At 40.7% G+C, this 22464-nt stretch overlaps 1 protein-coding gene across 6 annotated transcripts in view; it reads left to right on the top strand.

The window, feature by feature from the left end:
* Window positions 1–22464, top strand: part of myo9aa (myosin IXAa) — a 366573-nt gene that overhangs the window by 171686 nt on the left and 172423 nt on the right. For all 6 annotated transcript variants that reach the window (XM_063071043.1, XM_063071045.1, XM_063071047.1 and 3 more), the window contains exons 8-11: window positions 3852–3978; window positions 5192–5281; window positions 12183–12296; window positions 12823–12957. In XM_063071043.1, coding sequence (XP_062927113.1) covers window positions 3852–3978; window positions 5192–5281; window positions 12183–12296; window positions 12823–12957 — 466 coding nt within the window. The remainder of the gene's footprint in view (window positions 1–3851; window positions 3979–5191; window positions 5282–12182; window positions 12297–12822; window positions 12958–22464) is intronic.

Raw genomic sequence — 22464 nt, forward strand, 5'->3', positions numbered from 1 at the left:
GGGGGAGGGATAGAGCCGAGAGCTGGACAGGTGATAGGCAAAAGGGGATACGAGAGGATCATGGGACAGGAGGTCCGGGAAGAAAGACGGGGGGGGGGTGACCCAGAGGTATAATAATATTTATTAACTATTATGTGCACAGCATCTAGGTTTCCAGAGGCAGTACCTCTTAGGAATATAACAGCCAAAACTGTGACAAAGGCTCTTATAAAATTCTTCACTTATTTTGGGCTGCCTAAAGAAATACAATCAGATCAAGGAAGTAATTTTATGTCTGGGTTGTTTCAGCAGATAGTTTATAAATGGGAGCAAAGTAGATTATTTCCTCAGCCTATCATCCAGAATCACAAGGAGCCTTGGAGAGATTTCATTCTACACTAAAAACTATGATTAGGATATATTGTAGAAAATGAAAAGGATTGGGATGAAGGTATACATTTACTACTTTTTGCAGTGAGGGAAGCAGTACAGGAATCATTAGGTTTTAGTCCTCTTGAACTTGTGTTTGGACATAGAGTTCGAGGACCTTTGGCTTTGTTGAAGGAACAGTGGATTAATAAAGAAGTACAGTCTAGTTTGTTAGATTATGTTTTGAAATTTAAAGAGAGATTGTACAAAGCTTGTAGTTTGGCCAAGGAAAATTTAAAGTTAGCTCAAGAGAAGATGAAGACGTGGTATGATAAGGACGCTAGGATGAGGTCATTTCAGCCTGGAGATAAGGTGTTGGTTCTTTTCCCAGTGCAAACGAACCCATTACAAGCAAAATTCCATGGTCCTTATGAGATTAAATCTAAAGTAAATGAGGTGGATTATGTGGTAAAAAACCCCAGATAGGAGAAAGACAACACAGCTATGTCATATAAATATGATAAAACCGTATTTTGAGAGAGAAGTTGCCACTGTGACTGTTAAGGAGAAGGGTTAAGGAAATTAAACTCCAATTTAATAATCCAGTTTAATGTTACAGGAGTACAATATTTTGATCACTCATATCAAGAGTAAAGGCAGTGTGATCGCTGATTGTTTGTCTAGATGTTAAATGTACAATGAAAATTTGTTTTTTTTGGAGTGATATTTTATCGTTTGTAACACCTACTGTACATTAGTTTATAAAGGGCTGAAAGGTAAGATTGTATATATTGTGTATTTTGTAAATTTATAACTTTGTATTTTTTTTGTATAAATTGTTAAATTTTTGTTCTTCAAGAGACCAAAATATTTTTTTTTGGAGGGAGGTGTTACATGTTCAAGGAGATCTGTTTTTTTTGTGAGAATGATGTAATGGTCTTTTGGAGGTCACCTGATATGACCTTCCCGCCGATGTGAGGTCACGTGATGACATGTGCCCCGTGACTATATAAGGGTCGACTCTGGTGATGCAGTAGGGTTTTTGAGTTTGTAGATTTCCAGGTAGAGCATGTTGTGCCTCCGTTTCTGTTGCGTGTTTGATTTTGTGACGCAGTTTCATTTTTAAAACGGAAGGTGCGTTCTCTCACAAGGTATTGTATTTGGACTGGAAATTTGTGGCTGGAAGTGCCAATTTACTCAATTCCGACAGTTTTTGAAGGGAGAGTGAAGAATTCATCGAAGTGAAGGATCGAGAGAAGTCGGCGTCGTTTGGCAGTTTAATAAAGAATCGACCTTATTGAGTCTTTGTTGGAGAGAACCTGCATTGAGATAACTCTTGCAATAGGGCAATGAGTTCATGGAAAAAGCCCCTCCCCCTCCCCCTCCCCCTCCCCCTCCCCCTCTCCCTCTCCCTCTCCCTCCCCCGTCAGTTGATTTAAACTGTTTATTTTCGGCATCAGGAATCCTGTGGACAGAACCAGCAGTAAAGGTGTGTCTGTGAAGAAATCTTTCTCCAGAGAAGTCTCTCCCAATTGAATGTGTAAAGCTGTTGGATTTTTGAAGTTATCGCTTTAAGAGCTATATCTGACTGTATCGCTTTAAGAACTGTTTCCGCATTTAATGCTTTAAGAACCAGAGCTGAGTGGAGTTGATGAACGGCTACGTACCTGTTAATCTCCGGTTAAAGTTTTCCTTTGTTTGTTTATTTTCCCGTATCGTTTATACGTGTTTAAGAAATGTTCGGTTGTTTTTATAAAACCTGTCTCAATTAATATTCATTGTTGCCGGTTACAAGTTCAAAACTTGTCTGAGTGGTGTAATAACAACAACCTCTCACTCAATGTCAATAAGACCAAGGAACTGATTGTAGACTTCAGGAGAGGGAAATGAAGGGTTCATGAGCCAGCAATCATCAGAGGATCAGAGGTGGAGAGAGTCAGTAACTTCAAATTCATGGGTGTCACTATCTCAGAGGACCTTTCACAAATCCATCATATAAATATCATTGTGAAGAAATCATGACAGCACCTCTACTTCCTCAGGAGTCTGCGGAGATTCAGCCTGTCATTGAAAACCTTAGCAGACTTCTGTGATGTGTGGTGGAAAGTATTCTGAATAACTGCATTACAGCCTGGTATGGGAACACCAATACCAGCAGAAAATCCTACAAGAAGTAGTGGGTTCAGCCCTGTACATCATAGGTAAAACCCTCCCAACCATTGAGTACATGAAACATTGTCGTAGAAGAGCAGCATCCATCATCAAAGATCCTCACCACCCAGAGCATGCGCTTTTCTCGCAGTTGCCATCAGGTAGAAGGTACAAGAGCCTTCGGACTTGCACCCCCAGGTTCAAGAACAGTTACTACCCCTCAACCATCAGGCTCTTGTACAAAAGGACATAACTACACTTATTTAAGGACCTATTAAGGTTTTATTTCAGGACTTATTTAAGGACTCTGTTATATTGTTATTTCACGCTCATTATTTATTGCTATTTATATCTACATTTGCACAGTTTGTTTACAGTTACTGTTCTGTAGACTTAAGTATGTCCGCAGAAGAAGAATCTCAGGGTTGTATGTGGTAGCATCTGATAATAAATTTTATTTTTAACTTGGATTTGTTTGTTATCAAATAGCAAACCTTGGATCTGACTGTGTAAATGCTCATAATTTGTCAGTACAGATTGTTGGTTGACCTGAATTGCCTGTTTTCAGTTGCTACGAATTTGAACAGAAATGTTGTCATGAGTAAGTAAGGGAAAAATGAAGACTGATGTAATGCTCTTTATCTTGCTGAACTCATGCAAAATCATAAAACCATCTACTTTGAGAAGAAAATTGTAAACGTGATTCCGCAGACACTGGAAATCCAGAGCAACACACAAAACATTAAAGGAACTCAACAGGTCGGGCAGCATCTATGGAGAGGAAGGACGCTTGATGTTTCAAGTCGAAACCCTACATCATTTCTAATGATGGGTCTCGACCTGAAATGTGAACTATTTATTTATTTCCATAGCTGTTGCTTGACCTGCTAAGTTCCTTCTTTTGTGTGTTTCGCTTTGAGAAGATTTATGGTGCTAGACTTGAGATGCATTTGGTAGCTTTCAGGCCATTATTAATCAGATCTTGGTCTCAGCTCCACTTTCCTGCATGTTCTCAAAAGCAGTTGGTCCACTACAGTCTAAGAGGCAGTTTATCTTGGCCTTGATACATTGGTTGATTCATCCTCTCAAGCTCCAAAAATTCATAATCCTCTGAGAGAAGAAATGTGTCCTCAATTTTTTTCTTGATTTGGTGACCCTTTATTTTGAAACTCTGCCTTCAATTGTCGATTGATCCACAAACATTTTCTTCATCTGCGATTTTCTTTTATAAAGATTTATCCATGCTTTCCTCCTGCATATATCTTCCATCTTCTATCAAAAGAAATTTCTGAATTTTGTGTGCTTTCAATGCAGTCAAAATGATTTTAAATTTAAGTGTTGTTTATTTACAGAATATTTTCTCTTCTATCTGCAATATTGCACCTTGGGAATATAAAGTACAAAAAGAAGTCCTATCGCGATGATTCCATTGACATCTGCAACCCAGAAGTGTTGCCCATTGTCTCAGAACTTCTGGAGGTATTGTAATAACCTATTAACTCAAATCAGTATATTCATCAGTTAACAATAAAACTCGTTTTTTTTTGCATTGAATTTCAAGTTCAAATTTAGATTATCATCGTTTACCTGTACACATGTATACCACCAAACAAAGCAGCATTCTGCTAGACCAAGGTGCACAACACAATACATATAACTCACACACAATGTAAGTAATATTACCACATATAAATTGACAAATGATAAGGTGCATTTATGACGTGTTAAAAAGTAAGCTGTATATTGCTATGGTGCTTCATATGTGATGAGACCTGGGTATTGGCAGGGGGTTCACTAATCTCTGGCTTGGGGAAGAAGCTGTTTCCCATTCTAACAGTTCCTGTCCTAATGGTATAGTACCTCCTGCTGGATGGGAGGGGAGGGGTGGCCAAAGAGGTTGTTAGACAGACAGGAGGGATCATTGACAATACCGAGGGTCCCACTGAGGACAATTTAATCTTTTTGATGTTTGGATTGCTATTTTACCTGTGGTGCAGAATTAAAAAAATTTTTGAAACCCCCATCTTTATGTGCAGAATCTCTCTCTGAGTTGGCCCTTGTTTTGCCTGTGAGCAGTTTTATTGCTCTGTAAAATTCCTGAATTCCAATTGCATGCAGTGGTTGAAAAGAGTGGGATGTATTCTTCAAATATCAAAAGAACAATATGTGTTTTTTGTTTCTAATGCAATTATGTATCTCAGTGTTTCACAAAAGTGCAAGTAAACATAATTTGGCACCAAGCTACATACGAGATAGAGTTTTTATGGAATTATTGGGAGGAGGGGTAAAAAGGCAAAAGAGTCAGGAATTTCAGAAGTTTGAACCTTTGCCACTGAAGGCATGACCTTCTTTGCTGAAGTAACTACAATTACAATGCAAGAAGTCAGTACTGGACAAGTGCACTGGTCCTCTGCACAGAGTTTTTGCTCTATCTCTAATTCTGGGGAGAAAAACATCACTCTGTACTATGATTATCAACAGGAACTTTTATGTTTAATGAGAGGCAAGCTTTACCTTTCAGTTGAGAGGAAAACTATGTAAGTATATCAAATACACTTTGATCAAGGAACCAACTGCAAATATAGAGTTATTACCAAGGAGGACTCGGTCTGTAATAATAACCTAAGTACTATAATCTCTGTCAATATTTCAGTCCACATCATGTCACTCATATGCACTGTTCTTAAATTAGGTTAAAGAGGAGACACTGTTTGAAGCACTGACCACCCGGAAGACTGTGACAGTTGGAGAAAGACTTATCCTACCCTATAAATTATCTGAGGTAAAATAAAATAGTGAGCAGTGACTATACAACGTTGTGTACTCTGAACAGGGAAACTCAACTTTCCATTGGCAAAATAAGCCTTAAATTTCAGACAATGTACTAAATGATTAAAATAAAGTTGAAGTCTGCATTTGTTCATTTTAGCAATCTTTATAGCTTGAGTTTCCTTGCATCAGGAAAGTAAATTTCCATTAACCTATAAGGTTGCTGTTTTAAATTTTCTGGTGTGTTGACTGCCTTTCTTTGAAAGGGAAGTGAATATTTGTTGTCTGGATTTGTTGCCTTTTATCGGAAGTTGTTCTCTTCTTTCTTCCATACGAGGTATTGACTGAGAACTCCTAGCATCCTTTTGATGTATTGCCATTAGCTTTAGTAAATATAACTCCAATCTCATCTACAAATTCATCCATGATACCACTATTGTTGGCAAAATGGTAACAGGGAAGTATGCAGTAGGGGGATAGGTCAGCTGGTTGAGTGGTGTCGTAACAACCAAGGAACTGATTGTGAACTCGGGAGGAGAAGTCAGGAGAACGTACAGTAATTCTAATTGAAGAGTTGGCAGTAGAAAGGGTGAGCAGCTTCAAGTTCTTGGGTATCAACATATTGGCAAGCCTGTCCTGGGCCCAGTTGCACAGATGCAAACATAATGGGCCAAATTGTAGGAGAGATTGGATGGATTCCTACAGTCTATTGAACTACAGCTAAGTATGATGCAGTATGTTTGGAAGGGGGAAAACAATCAGTGTATACACTTTTACCACGTGTCCATGTCCACATTTTTGGGTTTGACATCACTCACTGTACAAAATACATTCTCTACTCAACATGCCAAGTGTATTATTCCAGTTTCAAGAAAGGGAGGGATGGTGCCACTGACCTCAGTTAAATTTTTCCATGTCAGAACACACTTCCAGCTGGCTGAATGTACATTTGCAATGTCTGTCTTGGCAAATGGACAGTTTGCAACCTTGGTATCATTATTGTATTCTTAAGTTTTATCCTTAAGGTTGTCATTGCCGTGGGACTAGTGGGCGTAAACTCCCGCTACCTGTTAAATGCTCCCAATAGCGTGCATCTTAAAGCCTTTGACAGTCAAGTCCGGCTCCTGGTCTTCATGTGTGGTTTAGCTACTATGCCAGGTGGAACTGTTTCTATTGGCAGAAAGGGCCTTCAGACCAGTTGTTTCAGGTAGATGGGGCTCATCATCTGTGGTTGGTAGCTCATCTAGGTGAAGGAAACTCTTAATTTCAAACTTCTGTTGCCTTGTGGCTATGGCCACTCATGGGGAAGGCTTCAGGAGTAAATCCAGAGCTGAAGTCCCTAAGGCAGTCATTGTTGGTGCAAAACTGTATTCGTCTCCAGCATTTCTTTGGTTTCCTCATCTGCAATGGGAGGAGGAGCCTGCTCATGGGAAACAGCTTGTTCGCCATATTGTACTGCCCTGGCTTGCATATTGGTTTACATAGGCAGCGAGAATGCAACATCCTTGGTTAACCCTGATCAATGGAGGGGCCTGTTGGTACCACACACCTATTTGGGAAATATACTGAATGCTCTTCAGCTGTGGAGTTTCATGAGTCCTTAGGACTTCTTTTTCTGTTAGAAAGTGAGTTGTGTTTCCCATGTTTATTTTTCTTTGATAATCACCAGCACCTCAATCTCTTTATGAGAGTAATGTTCAAATATGCACTCTCTGGTGCACTCAACCACTATACTTTTTTAAAAATTAAGTTGGCCAGGCAAATGATTTTGAGTTAATTAAAAATTGAAAGACAGTGCTGATGATCTTGCGAATGTTCTGGTTTAAGTTCCAGATCATTTTGAGTAAAAGGCAGAACAAAGTCAATATATAGGAGAAAATCTGCAGATGCTGGAAATCCAAAGCAACACACACAAAATGCTGGAGGCACTCAGCAGGTCAAGCAGCATCGATGGATAAAAGTAAACAGTGGACATTTTGGGCAGAGACCCTTCATCAGGAGCGAAAAGAAAGAGGAGAAGTCGGAGTAAGAAGGTGGGGTGAGGGAAGGAAGAAGTACAAGGTTATAGGTGATAGATGAAACAAAGAGCTGGGAAGTTGATTGGTGAAAGAGATAAAGGTGAAAGAGAAGGGGGAATCTGGTGGGAGAGCATAGAAAACCATGGGAAAAAAGGGAAGAAAGAGGAGCACCAGAGGGAAGTGATGAGCATGTAGGAAAATGTGCGTGCTTGATGATCTGAGAGAGAGAAACAGGAATGGGGGAAAGGTGAAGGGGGAGTGGGGTAATTACTGGAAGTTGGAGAAATCAATATTCAATCTATCAGGTTGGAGGCGAGCCAGACGAAATATAAAATGTTGCTCCTCCAACTTCTTTGTGGCAGTAAAGTTGCAGGGGGATGGGAACCAGAATGCCAGAATATATAGTGGGGTGGTTGTGGAGACAGATGTTGTACAACCTCGGACAAAGTCAGGAGTCAATAGATTGAGTATGGTGGGATTTCTCTTCTGGGTTGTGTATATTTCAATGCAAGGAGGTATTGTAGGAAAGGTAGATAAGCTCAGGGCATGGAATTATGATATTGTAGCCATTCGTGAGACTTGGTTGCAGGAAGGGCAGGACTGGCAGCTCTATTTTGGGGTCCATTGTTTTAGGTGATAGTGATATGGATTAAAGGGGGCGGGGTAGTGTTACTTGTCAGGGAAAATGTCACAGCAGTGCTCAGTCAGAACAGACTGGAGAACTCGTCTGATGAGGCTTTATGGGTGAACTAAGGAATATTATGGATCACCCCAAAATCCTGCAGGATTTAGAGGAACAAATTTGCAGAGAGATCAGACTGTTGCAAGAACCATAAAGGTGTGATAGTTGGTGATTTTAACTTTCCATGTATTGACTGGGACTCACACTGTAAAAGGACTAGATGGGATAGAATTTGTCATATGTGTCAGGAAGCTTTCCCTTATCAGTATTTGCAAATCCCAATAAGAGAGTGTGCAATTCTTGAACTCTTCTTCAGGAATGTGACAGGACAGGTGACAGAAGATTGTGTTGAGGAACACTTTCCATCTAGTGATCAGAAGGCCATTTCAAGGTGATTATGGAAAGGATAAGTATGGTCCTCTGGTTGAGATCTGTATTGCAGAAAGACCAATTTTGATGGTATCAGAAGGGATCTGGCAAGTGTGGATTGGGACAGGTTATTTTCTGGTAAAGGTGTACTTGGTATGTAGGAGGCCTTCAAAAGTGAAATTTTGAGAGCACAAAGATTATATGTGCCTGTCAAAATAAAAGGCAAGGATAACAGGTTTAGGAAATCTTGGTTTTGGAGAGAAATTGAGGCCCAGTTTAAGAAAAAAAAAGGCACGAGGTTGCTCCAGCAGACAAGGTGAAGAAGAATCCTAAGGGCTTCTACAGGTATGTTAAGAGCAAAAGGATTGCAAGGGACAAAATTGGTCCTCTGGAAGACCAGAATGGTAATTCATGTGTGGAGCCAAAAGAGATGGGGAAGATCTTAAATGGATTTTTTGCTCCTGTATTTACTTGGGAGGTGGATACAGAGACAGTAGAAGATGGGCAAAGCAGTAGCGAGGTCATGGACCCTATACAAGTTACAGAGTAGGAGGTGTTTGCTTTTTTGAGGCAAATCAGTACGGACAAATCTCCAGGGCCTAACATAGTATTCCCTCGGACCCCATGAGAGTTAAGTGCAGAAATTGCAGGGGCCCTAGCAGAGATATTTAAATCTCTAAGGGACTGGATATATGAGCATTTGGATAGACAGGGACTAGTTAGGGGTAGTTAGTATGGCTTTGGGAGGTAGATCATGTCTGACCAATCTTATACTATACAATTTTTTGAGGAAGTTATCAGGAAAGTTGATGAAGGCAAGGCAGTAGATGTGGTCAACATGGATTTCAGCAAGGCATATGACAAGGTCTGCGTGGGAAGTTGATCAAGAAGGTTCAGTCACTTGGCATTCAGGTGAGGTAGTAAATTGGATTACACAATGGCTTTGCAGGAGAAGTCAGAGAGCGGTAGCAGATGATTGCCTCTAACTGGAGGTCTGTGACTAGTGGAGTACCACAAGGGTTGGTGCTGGGTCAGTTGTTGTTTGTCATCTATATCAACAATCTTGATGATAATGTGCTTAACTGGATCAATAAGTTTGTGGATGACCCCAAGATTTAGGGTGTAGAGGACAGCGAAGAAGATGATCAAAGCTTGCAGTGGGCTCTAGACCAGCTGGAAAAAGATGAGCTGAAGAATGCCAGATGGAATTTAATGAAGACAAGTGTGAGATGTTGCTCTTTGGGAGGACCAACCAGGATAGGTCTTAACACAGTGAGCGGTAGGGGACTGAGGAGTGTGGAAGAATAAAGGGATCTGGGAATACAGGTTTGTAATTTATTGAAAGTGGCGTCACAGGTAAATAAGGTGTATGAAAACTTTTGGCATATTGGCTTTCATAGATCCAAGTATTGAGTACAGGAGTTAGGATGTCACGTTGAAGTTGTATAAGGCATTGGTAAGGCCTGATTTGGAAAACTGTGTGCAATTTTGGTCACCTCGCTGCAGGAAAGATGTAAATAAGATTGAAGGATGTTGCCAGGGCTTGAGGATCTGAGCTATAAGGAAAGATTAAATAGGTTAAAGCTTTATTCCCAGAAATGTAGAAGATTGAGGGGAGGTTTAACCGAGGTATACGAAATTATGAAGGGTATAGATAAGGTAAATGCAAGCAGGTTTTTTCAAGTGAGGTTGGGTGACACTTCAATAAGAGGTCATGGGTTAAGGGTGAAATGTTTAAGGGGAACATGAGAAACTTCACTCAGTGTGGTGAGTTTGGAATGGGGTGCTAGCACAAGTGGTGGTTGCAAGTCTAATTTGACCGTTTAAGGGAAGTTTGGATAGGTACGTGGATTGGAGGGTTGTGAAGGGCTATGGTCCGGGTGCAGGTTGATGAAATGAGCAGGTTGATGGGACTTGCAGTTTAAATGGTTTGGCAAGGACTAGATGGGCTGAAGGGCCTGTTTCTGTGCTATTGTTTTCTATGAATCCATGTCGCCTTTTTTAGGCTAGTACTCATGACGTAACAGGCTATGTTATGCCACCTAATTTCTGATAGAGCTATCAAAACAATTTTTAGTTCAAAAGCTACATATTGAGCAATGTTGCTCAGTGAAATGGTTCTTCCTTATATTTAATTCATGTAAATGTCAGGGATTTCTGTTGGAGGCTTCTTTTTGTGTTTCATACCATCTTCTTTTTGATACAGATAAATGCCACTCTGTCATTTCAGTTTTAAAATGCTTATAATCAAAATCCTGATTGCTCTGCCCCACTGTAACCAGGTGATTAGAATTACTGCAGGACTTTATTTATTCCTCATCCTAGTCTATCCCATCTGTTTGATGATCGTTGAGAACTTACTACTGTATTGAAGTTAACTTGGCAGGTTGCATGGGCCACTTGCAAACACTGAATACATGATTTAAGCAGAACGACCAGTGGATCGATGTGAATGGGGTAAATGCTGGCTATTTCAGTTTTGAGTGTTAAGCTGGACCTTTACTGGAATGGGTGAAATGCTTAAGTGGAAATATTGATCAGTTCTGAGTTGGAATTTAGAGAGTTTCTCAGATGAGGAACAGCTGAAGAAAAATGGCAGCATTCTTTCCTGTCAGTGCAGCCACAGCAGTGTGTCTGGATTCTGTTAGGAGGCTCTTATCACATTTTTAGCTTCTGTATGAGGTGTTAAAAATTTGGTCTTGAGCATTTATTTGGGCTTCATAAAATAAGCCAGTCTTCAATTTTTTTTTTTCTTTTGATAGATAATATGGGGGGAAAAAATCGTGGAAGCTGTTCTAAAAATAACCCAGAAAGCAGATAATGTGAGAAATGCAAACCAGAAATGAAAGAGAAAGATGTTATTGTTTAGGCTGTAGACTTTTATGAAAGCCCAAAGAGATTTTTCTTTTCATGTGCTGATGAGAGTCCTGTTGTGCATTTCTAACGCATGTTTTCAGAATTCAGACATGCTCATTTTTATATTGTTTTTAATCTTATTGGGATTAAATTTGCTTACACTCTCAAGGTTGAATCGTGATGAATTTTAATTAATTTGCATTTATTAATTTTTATTAGTCTGTAAGTGACAGGGTAGCCTTTAATTTATTGGTCACTTAATTAAAATTGTTACAAAGGGCTTTGAGGCTTTTAGCAATTGTAGTGATAATGTATACAGTTCAGTGTGGTTAGCTCTAATTTTTAAATACATTTCTTATACACTCATACTGCCACTTTGTCTCAGGATATCTATGGTGTTTCACAGCTAACAAAAAATGATTTGAATGACAATTAACTTTTGCCTCAGTTAGCTGAGTTAATGGGCAATTCCCAGTTCTCACTGAGCAGTGCTGTGAGCCTTTTACCATAAGTAAAAGCAATGGACCTGGTCATGGTTTACTGTCTTTGCTCAGAGATGACAGCTTTGCCTGCCTGGTAACCTCACTTAATGACATTGAACTATTAGCCTTGATTAAGGTCTTGTTCTGGGCTGTGATTGTCTCCATACTCTTTTGACTTGGGTATGATTTTCTGTAATATGCTAGGGCTGATGTTTGAGTAAACTGATCAGTCAGTGTACTTAGTCATGAGGTACAAAAGAAACTAATTACTACGAAGTCATCAAAGTGGTCAATTAATTTGTCAGTTTAACAACAGATATATGCAAGTTGTTGAATAAGATTCTAGCTACAGAAGCATTTTTATATTTTAATACCAACTCTCCTGATGTAAGGATTTTAAAATAAGCAAGTGAATGAACAATTCATAGAATATGAGCAGTGCTATCAAATATTTTTCAATGAATACTCTGAACGTGGCCATTTAATAATTGATTATTTGCATTGCAGGCAATAACTGTTCGAGACTCTATGGCAAAGTCACTGTACGATGCCCTGTTTGATTGGATTGTATTCCGAATTAACCATGCACTTCTCAACAATCGAGACCTGGAAGAACATAAGGTGAGTCACATTGGCATTTTGATAAGTTTTCAAGAGGCAGTCTGATGAGATTATCTTGAAGTTCACAATATATTTGACTACTTCCATGTTAATTTCCTCAATATATCTACGTAGTATATACATTTTCTATCATAATATGGACATGGAGCTTTGGGCATCATCAATACTATACAGCAAGTGCATGTGTACATACTGCTTAGGGGAGATTTGCAGATTTTCCTGTCTCATTCACATCAATATTGGTTCAAAACCTTTATCATTTTACAAGATGGTATCAACTCTATTCTTCAACACAGCCCTTCAGTTAAAAGAGTGTAATGATTTATTGGATCATTTAATTCTAGAATCACTGAAAATCAAAAACCTGTAGATGCTGGAAATGTGAATGAGGCAGTGTTGGAAATACTTTGAAGGTTAGGCAGCTTCTGTGGAACAGGAACCGGGAGAACCTTTCTGATCCAAGGCACTTAATCAGTGTTGCCAGAAAGAATAATTAGTGAAGTAAATACAACTTTTTTTAATATAGATTTTCTCCATTGGTGTACTGGATATCTTTGGCTTTGAGGACTATGAGAATAACAGCTTTGAACAGTTCTGTATTAACTTTGCCAATGAGCGACTTCAGCACTACTTCAATCAACACATCTTCAAACTAGAGCAGGTAAAATGGTGTTTCTGCTTCTTATCTTTTAAATAGTGAAACTCTTGTCTCATCCAATTTGAAGTATTGGTCAATGAGCCTTATTTTCTGTATGTGAAAATTCCAAGATGCATTTGGACTTGCATTTGTATGGTTTCATTCATTCTAAATCTGGAGTACTTGCCCTAACCCTCTTGCCATCCACCACCCCCCCCCCCCATTGTCTGTTACACTTAACTATCATCACCTCACAGATCTAACTATTTCATCCCGTTACATCTACCTTTGCTTCTCAAAGTTATTTAATATGCCCTAGATTAGTATCATCTCCAAACTGAATCTTGGTTTTCTTAGGCATATAACAAATTCTTTCAATGTAATACATTAAAGTCCCAAAGTGATACCTTAGGTGTACACACACAAATCTTGTTTAACACCCACAAGTTACTTAACCACCCTGTTGGACAGTATCTATATAACGAAAGATCTGCCATTCCTACAATCACTTGGCTGATATATTATCACTCTCAACCCCATTCTTCTGCCTTCTCCTTGTAATCTTTGACACCCTTACTAATTAAGAACTTAAAAACTTCCGCTTTAAATATACCCAATGACTTGGTATCCACAGCTGTCTGTGGCAATGAATTCTAGCGTTTCACCATCCTCTGGCTAAAGGAATTCCCACTTATCTCTGGACTTCCTGTTTTATGTCTGTGCCCTCTGGTGCCAGACTCGCCCACTATAGGAAACATCCTCTCCACATTCACTCTAAAGAAGCCTAGAATGCTCTCGATTAGAATCACCTCCAAGCTTGAATCTTGCTTTTCTTAGGCCTATAACAAGTTCTTTCAATGTGAATATTTGAAGTCCCAGAATGATACCTTGGGTACATACATACAAGTCTTGTCTTCAGTCCGAACACCCCACGAGCTACTTAACGACTTTGTTTGGCAGTCTTTGGTTAGACCTATGGAAAGAGCTACCATTCCTACAGTCATTTCAGAATTCAGAGTGGAAAACATCTTCCTCAGTTCTGAGGGACTTCCTCGAAAGATCCAATGTCAGGAATATACCTTATAAGTTCATATTCTATAACTGCCTGGAAAATTAAATTCATGTAATTAAAAAAATAAGATACGAGAAAAGCAATACTACTTGAAAATGACCCTGAAGACTATAGATTGCTGTAAAACGCATTATAATTTCTTCTGGGAAAACAAAACTGTAATTATTTCCCAGTCTGACTTGTATGAATGAAAATTAAATGAAGAATGAGTGTCAATGATTGAAGAATGATTCTTGTTTTTATTGAGATGTATAAAATTCTTACAGGTACAACAGGGGTGATATTTCTCCTGGATGAGATGCCCAGAACCAGGCTGCCGATCTTGATAAAAGGGTCTACAATTTGGTATTTAGGTAGAAAGAAATTGCTTTGTCTAGAAGGTCATGCATTTTAGAAATTCTCAACCTTATAGTTGTGTGAAGGCTCAGTTGCAGTGTTTATTCAAGACAGAGATTGATTGTTTGTTTGATCTTTAGGGAGTCAAAGAAAGGTATTGCATGGCAGAGTGGGCACAAGGTGCCAAATGGCTCATTCTTGCTTCTGATTCTGATGGACTTGAGTTAAGTAAAAGACCATGGCAGTATGGTTGACTCTAAACTACTGGCCATTTCCGAGGGTGGTTGGGTGAACAATAAATGCTGGCTTTGCCACTGTTATCCACATCCCATAAATGAATATGAGCAATGTTATGCAGGTAGCAAGCCTCTTGGTAAGTTTTGTCGTTATGATTACCATCTTTAAAATCATGCTGTGCAGAAGCATGAACAAAGTTGTGTGTTAGTTTATAGTTCCCAGACACTGAATTTCACAACCTTTTATTTCTTCTGTATGTTATAGATCCCTTTCCCCACTATTAAGCAAATTACTTAATTCATCCATGTGGTTAAATCTATTAATCAATTTTGCCTTTATTCATACTGAAATAGACTAAAGATATCTTGCTTCTCTTATGGCAGCATGCTTCATTGTAATTGCTTCATTGAAGATGTTTTTACTGACTGACACTTGAACAAAAACTGTGACAACAGAATTATGGTACAAGACTTTTTAGAGGCTGTGTAATATTAGGGGATTTGCAATCCTAGGGGCTCTGTGCCAAAATTTCTAACAGTATGTGCTTTAATATTTTTCTTCTGTGGTTACATACCAAGTAAGTGTTTTTTAAAATATATATTGTTGTATACACAAGGTAATGTTAAAGAGAATTGTTCCCTGAAGGAGCAGCTGATGTTTCAGGTTCTTTGTTTTCTTGTTCTTTAAGTTGCATTTTTTGAATTCAAATATAACAGAAACCCTTCTGTCTATTCTCGTCAGCTGGTCCTACACTGTAGGCCTGTCTTGCTTGTCAATCTGAATGAATTCATTCATCAGGCAGCATTGTATAAGGGACAGTCTTTCTCTCCTTAATTAGATTATAAAACAGAGACAAATTTAAACTGCAGCTATTTTTTAACTACTCCTTACCATTTCTTGCCTCAGACTTTTTGATTATAATCATGTTTATCATCACTGATGGCATAACATTTGTTTTAGACCATAAGACAAAGGAGACCATAAGACAAAGGCCATTCGGCCCCTTGAGTCTGCTCCGCCATTTTATCATGAGCTGATCCATTCTCCCATTTAGTCCCACTCCCCCGCCTTCTCACCATAACCTTTGATGCCCTGGCTACTCAGATACCTATCAATCTCTGCCTTAAATACACCCAATGACTTGGCCTCCACTGCAGCCTGTGGCAACAAATTCCATAGATTCACCACCCTCCAACTAAAAAAATTTCTTTGCATTTCTGTTCTGAATGGGAGTCCTTCAATTCTTAAGTTATGCCCTCTCGTACTAGACTCCCCCATCATGGGAAACGACTTTGCCACATCCACTCTGTCTATACCTTTCAACATTTGAAATGTTTCTCTGAGGTTTCCCCTCATTCTTCTAAACTCCAAGGAATACAGTCCAAGAGCGGACAAACGTTCCTCATATGTTAACCCTCTCATACCCAGAATCATTCTAGTCAAATTTTTCTGTACCCTCTCCAACATCAGCACATCCTTTCTTAAATAAGGAGACCAAAACTGCTCACAGTACTCCAAGTGAGGTCTCACCAGCGCCTTATAGAGCCTCAACATCACATCCCTGCTCCTATACTCTATTCCTCTAGAAATGAATGCCAACATTGCATTCACCTTCTTCACCACCGACTCACCCTTAAGGTTAACCTCCAGGTTACCCTGTACGAGGACTCCCAAGTCCCGTTGCATCTCAGAACTTTGAATTCTTTCCCCATTTAAATAATAGTCTGCCCGTTTATTTCTTCTGCCAAAGTGCATAACCATACACTTTCCGACATTGTATTTCATTTGCCACTTCCTTGCCCATTCTTCCAATCTATCCAAGTCTCTCTGCAGACTCTCTTGTTTCCTCAGCACTACCGGCCCCTCCACCTATCTTCATATCGTCAGCAAACTTAGCCACAAAGCCATCTATCCCATAATCCAAATCGTTGCTGTACAATGTGAAAAGAAGCGGCCCCAACATGGACCCCTGTGGAACACCACTGGTAACTGGCAGCCAACCAGAATAGGATCCCTTTATTCCCACTCTCTGTTTCCTGCAAATCAGCTAATGCTCTATCCACGAATGTAACTTTCCCGTAATTCCATGGGCTCTTATCTTGTTAAGTAGTCTCATGTGTGGCACCTTGTCAAAGGCCTTCTGAAAATCCAAATATACAACATCCACTGCATCTCCCTTGTCTAGCCTACTGGTAATTTCCTCAAAAAATTGTAATAGGTTTGTCAGGCAGGATTTTCCTTTAAGGAATCCACGCTGAGTTCCGCCTATCTTGTCATATGTCTCCAGGTACTCCGTAACCTCATCCTTGACAATCGACTCCAACAACTTCCCAACCACCGATGTCAAGCTAACAGGTCTATAATTTCCTTTTTGCTTCCTTGGCCCCTTCTTAAATAGCGGAGTGACATTTGCAATCTTCCAGTCCTCCGGAACCATGCCAGAATCTTACCAACTTTTGAAAGATCATTGCTAATGCCTCCGCAATCTCCACAGCTACTTCCTTCAGAACATGAGGGTGCATTCCATCTGGTCCGGGAGATTTATTTACCTTTAGACTATTCAGCTTCCGGAGTACTTTCTCTGTCGTAATTGTGACTGCGCACACTTCCCTTCCCTGCCACCCTTGAGTGTCTGGTATACTGCTGATGTCTTCCTCAGTGAAGATTGATGCAAAATACTCGTTCAGTTCCTCCGCCATCTCCTTATCTCCCATTACAATTTCTCCAGCATCATTTTCTATTGGTCCTATATCTACTCTCACCTGCCTTTTACTCTTTATATACTTGAGAAAGCTTTTAGTATCCTCTTTGATATTATTTCCTAGCTTCCTTTCATAGTTAATCTTTTCCCTCCTAATGACCTTCTTAGTTTCCTTTTGTAAGCTTTTAAAAACTTCCCAATCCTCTCTCTTCCCACTAATTTTTGCTTCCTTGTATGCCCTCTCCTTTGCTTTAACTTTGGCTTTGACTTCTCTTGTCAACCGTGGTTGCATCCTTTTTCCATTCGAAAATTTCTTCTTTTTTGGAATATACCTGTCTTGCACCTTCCTCACTTCTCGCATAAACTCCAGCCACTTCTGCTCTGCTGTCTTTCCTGCCAGTGTCCCTTCCCAGTCAACTTTGGCCAGTTCCTCTCTCATGCCACTGTAATTTCCTTTACTCCACTGAAATACTGACACATCAGATTTTGGCTTCTCTTTTTCAAATTTCACAGTGAACTCAATCATGTTATGATCATTGTCTCCTAAAGGTTCCTTCACCTCAATCTCTCTAATCACCTCCGGTTTATTACTCAATACCCAATCCAGTACAGCCGATCCCCTAGTGGGCTCAACAACAAGCTGTTCTAAAAAGCCATCTCGCAGACATTCTACAAATTCTCTCCCTCGAGATCCAGTGCCGACCTGATTTTCCCAATACACTCGCATGTTAAAATCCCCCACAATTATCATAACACTGCCCTTCTGACAAGCCTTCTCTATTTCCTGTTGTAATTTGTAGTCCACATCACTGCAGCTGTTTGGAGGCCTATAAATAACTGCCATCAGGGTCCTTTTACCCCTGCGATTTCTTAGCTCAACCCATAAAGATTCTGCACCTTCCGATCCTATATCACCTCTTTCTAATGATTTAATATCATTTCTTACCAATAAAGCGATGCCTCCCCTCTGCCTACCTTCCTATCCTTCCGATACACTGTATATCCTTGGACGTTCAGCTCCCAGAGATATGCATCGTTTAGCCACGTCTCAGTGATGGCCACAATATTATACCTGCCAATTTGTAGCTGTACGACAAGATCATCCACCTTATTCCTTATGCTGCGTGCATTTAAGTATAACACCTTAAGACCAGTATTTGGTACTTTTCGCTTTGATTTCACTGCAACTTTATTGCACTGCAACTCATCCCAATGGCTACAAATTTGCCCCATCACCTGCCTGTCTTTCCTGACATCTTTCCTGCTCACTATCTTAGATTTATTTCTATTTTCCCCTTCCTCCGCTCTGTCATTCCGGTTCCCATCCCCCTGCCAAATTAGTTTAGACTCTCCCTAACAGCTCTATTAAACTTTCCCGCCAGGATATTGGTCCCCTTCAGGTTCAGGTAAGAATCTGAAGCCCTGCCCCCTGCACCATTCTCTCAGCCACGCATTCATCTGCCTGATCCTACTATTCTTGCCCTCGCTAGCATGTGGCACAGGTAGCAATCCGGAGATTACTACCCTGGAGGTCCTGCTTCTCAGCTTCCTTATTAACTCCCAGAAATCTCTCTTCAGGACCTCCTCCCTTGTCCTATGTATGTCATTGGTACCAACATGTACCAAGACAACTGGCTACTCGCCACCCCCCCCCCAGAATATTCTGGACCTGCGCCGAGATATCCCGTACCCTGGCACCTGGGAGGCAACACACCATGCGGGTATCTCTATCAGGCTCACAGAATCTCCTGTCCGTTCCCCTGATTATGAAATCCCCTATGACTACCGTATTCCTCTTCTCCCTCCTTCCCTCCTGCACAATTGCGCCAGCTCAGTGCCAGAGACCTGGTCACCGTGGGCGTCCCCTGTCAGGTCATCCCCCTCAACAGCATCTAGAACAAGATATTTGTTGCTGAAGGGGACAGCCACAGGTGTGCTCTCCACTATCCGGGCATTTCCCTTCCCTCTCTTGACAGTGACCCAGTTTTCTGACCCCTGTAGCCTAGGGATGACTACCTCCCTGTAGCTCCTGTCTATCACCTCTTCACTTTCCCTGATGAGCACTAGGTCATCAAGCTGCAGGTCCAGATCCCTAACACAGTCTCTGAGGAGCTGCATCTCGGTACACCTGGCACAGATGTGGCCATCAGGGAGGCTGGAAGTTTCCCAGGATTCCCACATCTGACGCCCTGAACAAAGCACTAACCCTACAGGCATGCTATCTAATTCTACAGGAATAAAACAGGAAAAATAAGTTTACTCACCCATTTACCTCGCCAAACAGACAAACTTTTAAAACCGTTAGCTCGTACTGTTAGCTGTGAAAGTCCTGCAGCTCCTGTCTGTCCAGGCCAATTCGCGAAGGGGGGAGGGGAGGAAAAAAAGGGTTGGTGCCTCGCTCTTACCTCTTCCCGTTTACCGCCGAAGCCCGTTGAAGCCAAAGCCCTACACTCTGCTACCACTCACTCCGCTGCCTGCTCCGACAGCTGCCCGCTGTATAGGGTGATCTTCCTTTTAAACTCTCCGCGCTGTCCTGTTACATCACGCGCCTGCGCAGTCTTGTCCTTATTGCACTCAAAGAAGTTTTTAAAAATCTGCCTTCCTTCAGAATTCAGCTCCCATGCCGCTCTGTATTCCCGATCCAAAAAAGTGCAACAGAAGAAAAGTGCAAAGACAAAGCAATAATATGAATGATAAAATAAATAGTACAAAAGAGATGAACAAAGTGATGTTCATGAACCATTCAAAATTTGTTGGCAGAGAAGACGCTTTTCCTAAAGTGTTGAGTTTGTATCGGCAAGCTCCTATACCACCTCCCCTGTTTTAGTGATGAGCAGGGCATGGGGCATGAGCCTGATGGTGAGGATCCTTAGTGATGGATGAATGTGTCCTAATTAGTGGTGAAGGTTGTGCTGGCTGAGTCTACGACCCTCTGCAATCTTTTTCAGTCCTGTGTACTGGAGCCAGGTTATGATGCACCCAATCAGAATGTTCTCCATATTACATCTATGGAAGTTTTCGAAAGCCTTTGGTGGCATACCAAATCTCTTCAAACTCCTCACGAAGTAGGACCACTGGTGTGCCTTGTTCATGATTACTTCAATATGTTGGTTCCAGGATAGATCCTTGGAGATGTCGATGCTCAGGAACTTGAAGCTGCTCACTCTTTCCTCTGTTTACCCTTCAATGAGGATGGGTGTGTGTTCTCCTGACTTTCGTGAAATTTATTCTATTTCCTTGTAGTATTTTACCGAGCTATACTGCACAGAAACTGTCCTTTTTGCCCCAACTCGTCCATGTTGATCTCCACTATTCCCATTTACCTGCATTAGGCCCATATCCCTCTGTTCCCATTCCTGTCCAAGTTTCCTGTTCATGCGTTAATTATTTTTACCTCTACCACTTCACTTCTTCTAGATACCTACCACCCTCTGGATAGAAAGATGCCTCTCACATCTCCTTTACATTTTTCTCCCTCATCCTAAACTATGCCTTCCAATTTTAGGCACCTTCAGCCTTGTTAAAACATCCACCCAATGTATTCCCTGCATAATTTTTAGCAGTTAGAGGCGCTCCACGGGTTGGGGTTGACCATGAAAGATGTGTCCTAGCTGTCTGCGTCCAGTATGTAAGAGTTGGTGCTGAACTCAAAGAAGGACTGCCTAATGGATCCAGCTCCAGATTTTTCCTTGGCTTACTTCTCAAGCCTTCCCCATGAGTGGGTATAATAGCAAGGCAGCTGAGGTTTTTCCTTCTAGGTGAGCTGCCAACCATGGCTGATGAGCCCCATCTGCTCGCAGCGACTCAATTTAAGGCACAGGTAACCTACCTTTGCCCTTTCTGCTGTCAGTAGAATTCATAATACCAGACTTAGTAGCTAAGCTTTTAGTGGTTAACATGATTCTATCACAGCTCGGGGCATCAGAATTCAGAGTTCAACTATCTGTAAGGATTTTTGTACCTTCTCCCCGTGACCATGTGGATTTCCTATGGGTTCTCCTGTTGCTTCCCACAGTTCAAAGATGTACTGGTTAGTAGGTTAATTGGTTATTGTAATTTGTCCTGTGATTAGACCAGGATGAAATAGGTGAGTTGCTGCATGGGGCGGCTCATTGGGCTGCAAGGGTCTGTTCCACACTGCATCTCAAATTTAAAAATATATATATTCATAGAATGTAGTAAATATTTTCTGCAAGGATATTATGATTTTACCCTATCTGGAAACGCAAGGAGAAGAGAAAAAGGTTCATTCTCATCGAGAGAAAAACTTTATTGATTTTTGCAATCCCCACAACTAGTTATAGAATTAAGCTTATAAAATGCTGCGTGTCAGGCAGCATCTGTAGAAAGAGAAACAAGGTTGATGTTTCTGGTCAGAGACTCTTTATTTAGAGATACGATGCCTTCTTTAGCTGCACACTCAATTGAATGAGAGTAATAAATGCCAAAATGGAAACATTGAGATGTGTTTGAGGCAGGAGTTCATAACCTGGGGTCCACGGACCTCTCGGTTAATGGTAGGGGGCAATGGCATAAAAAAGGTTGGGAACCTCTGGCCATTGAGGTGCGTCTATACTGCATTTTGGTTGATTCAAAAAAGAGTGTTTTCATCCGGATTAGTCTGTATTAATTGAGGTCAGGACCTCAGTCAAAGATACACCCAATGGCCACTTTATTTTACACCTGTCCACCTTGTTAATGCAAGTATCTAATCAGCCAATCATGTGGTAACAGCTCTTTGCATCAAAGCATGCAGATGTGGTCCAGAGTTGTTCAGACCGTACATGAGAATAGGGAAGAAATGTGATTTTAATTGACTTTGACCATGGAATAATTGTTGGTGCCAGACAGGGTGATTTGAGTGTCTTAGAAACTGCAGATCTCCTGGGATTTTCACACACAACAATCTTTGCAGTTCAGAGATGGTGCAAAAACAAAAAAAGGTTTCAAAGGTACATTTAATGTCAGAGAAATGTATACAATATACATCCTGAAATTCTTTTTCTTCAGAACCATCCACGGAAACAGAGGAGTGCCCTAAAGAATGAATGACAGTTAAATGTTAGAACCCCAAAGTCCCCCCCCCCAGCTCTCCCCTCCCATGTGTAAGCAGCAGCAAAGCAATGATCCCTCCCCCCACCAGCAGAAAAAAGCATTGGTGCCCCCCCCCACCGAGCACTCAAGT

Source organism: Mobula hypostoma, chromosome 18, assembly GCF_963921235.1.
Source record: "Mobula hypostoma chromosome 18, sMobHyp1.1, whole genome shotgun sequence".
Lineage (NCBI taxonomy): Eukaryota > Metazoa > Chordata > Chondrichthyes > Myliobatiformes > Myliobatidae > Mobula > Mobula hypostoma.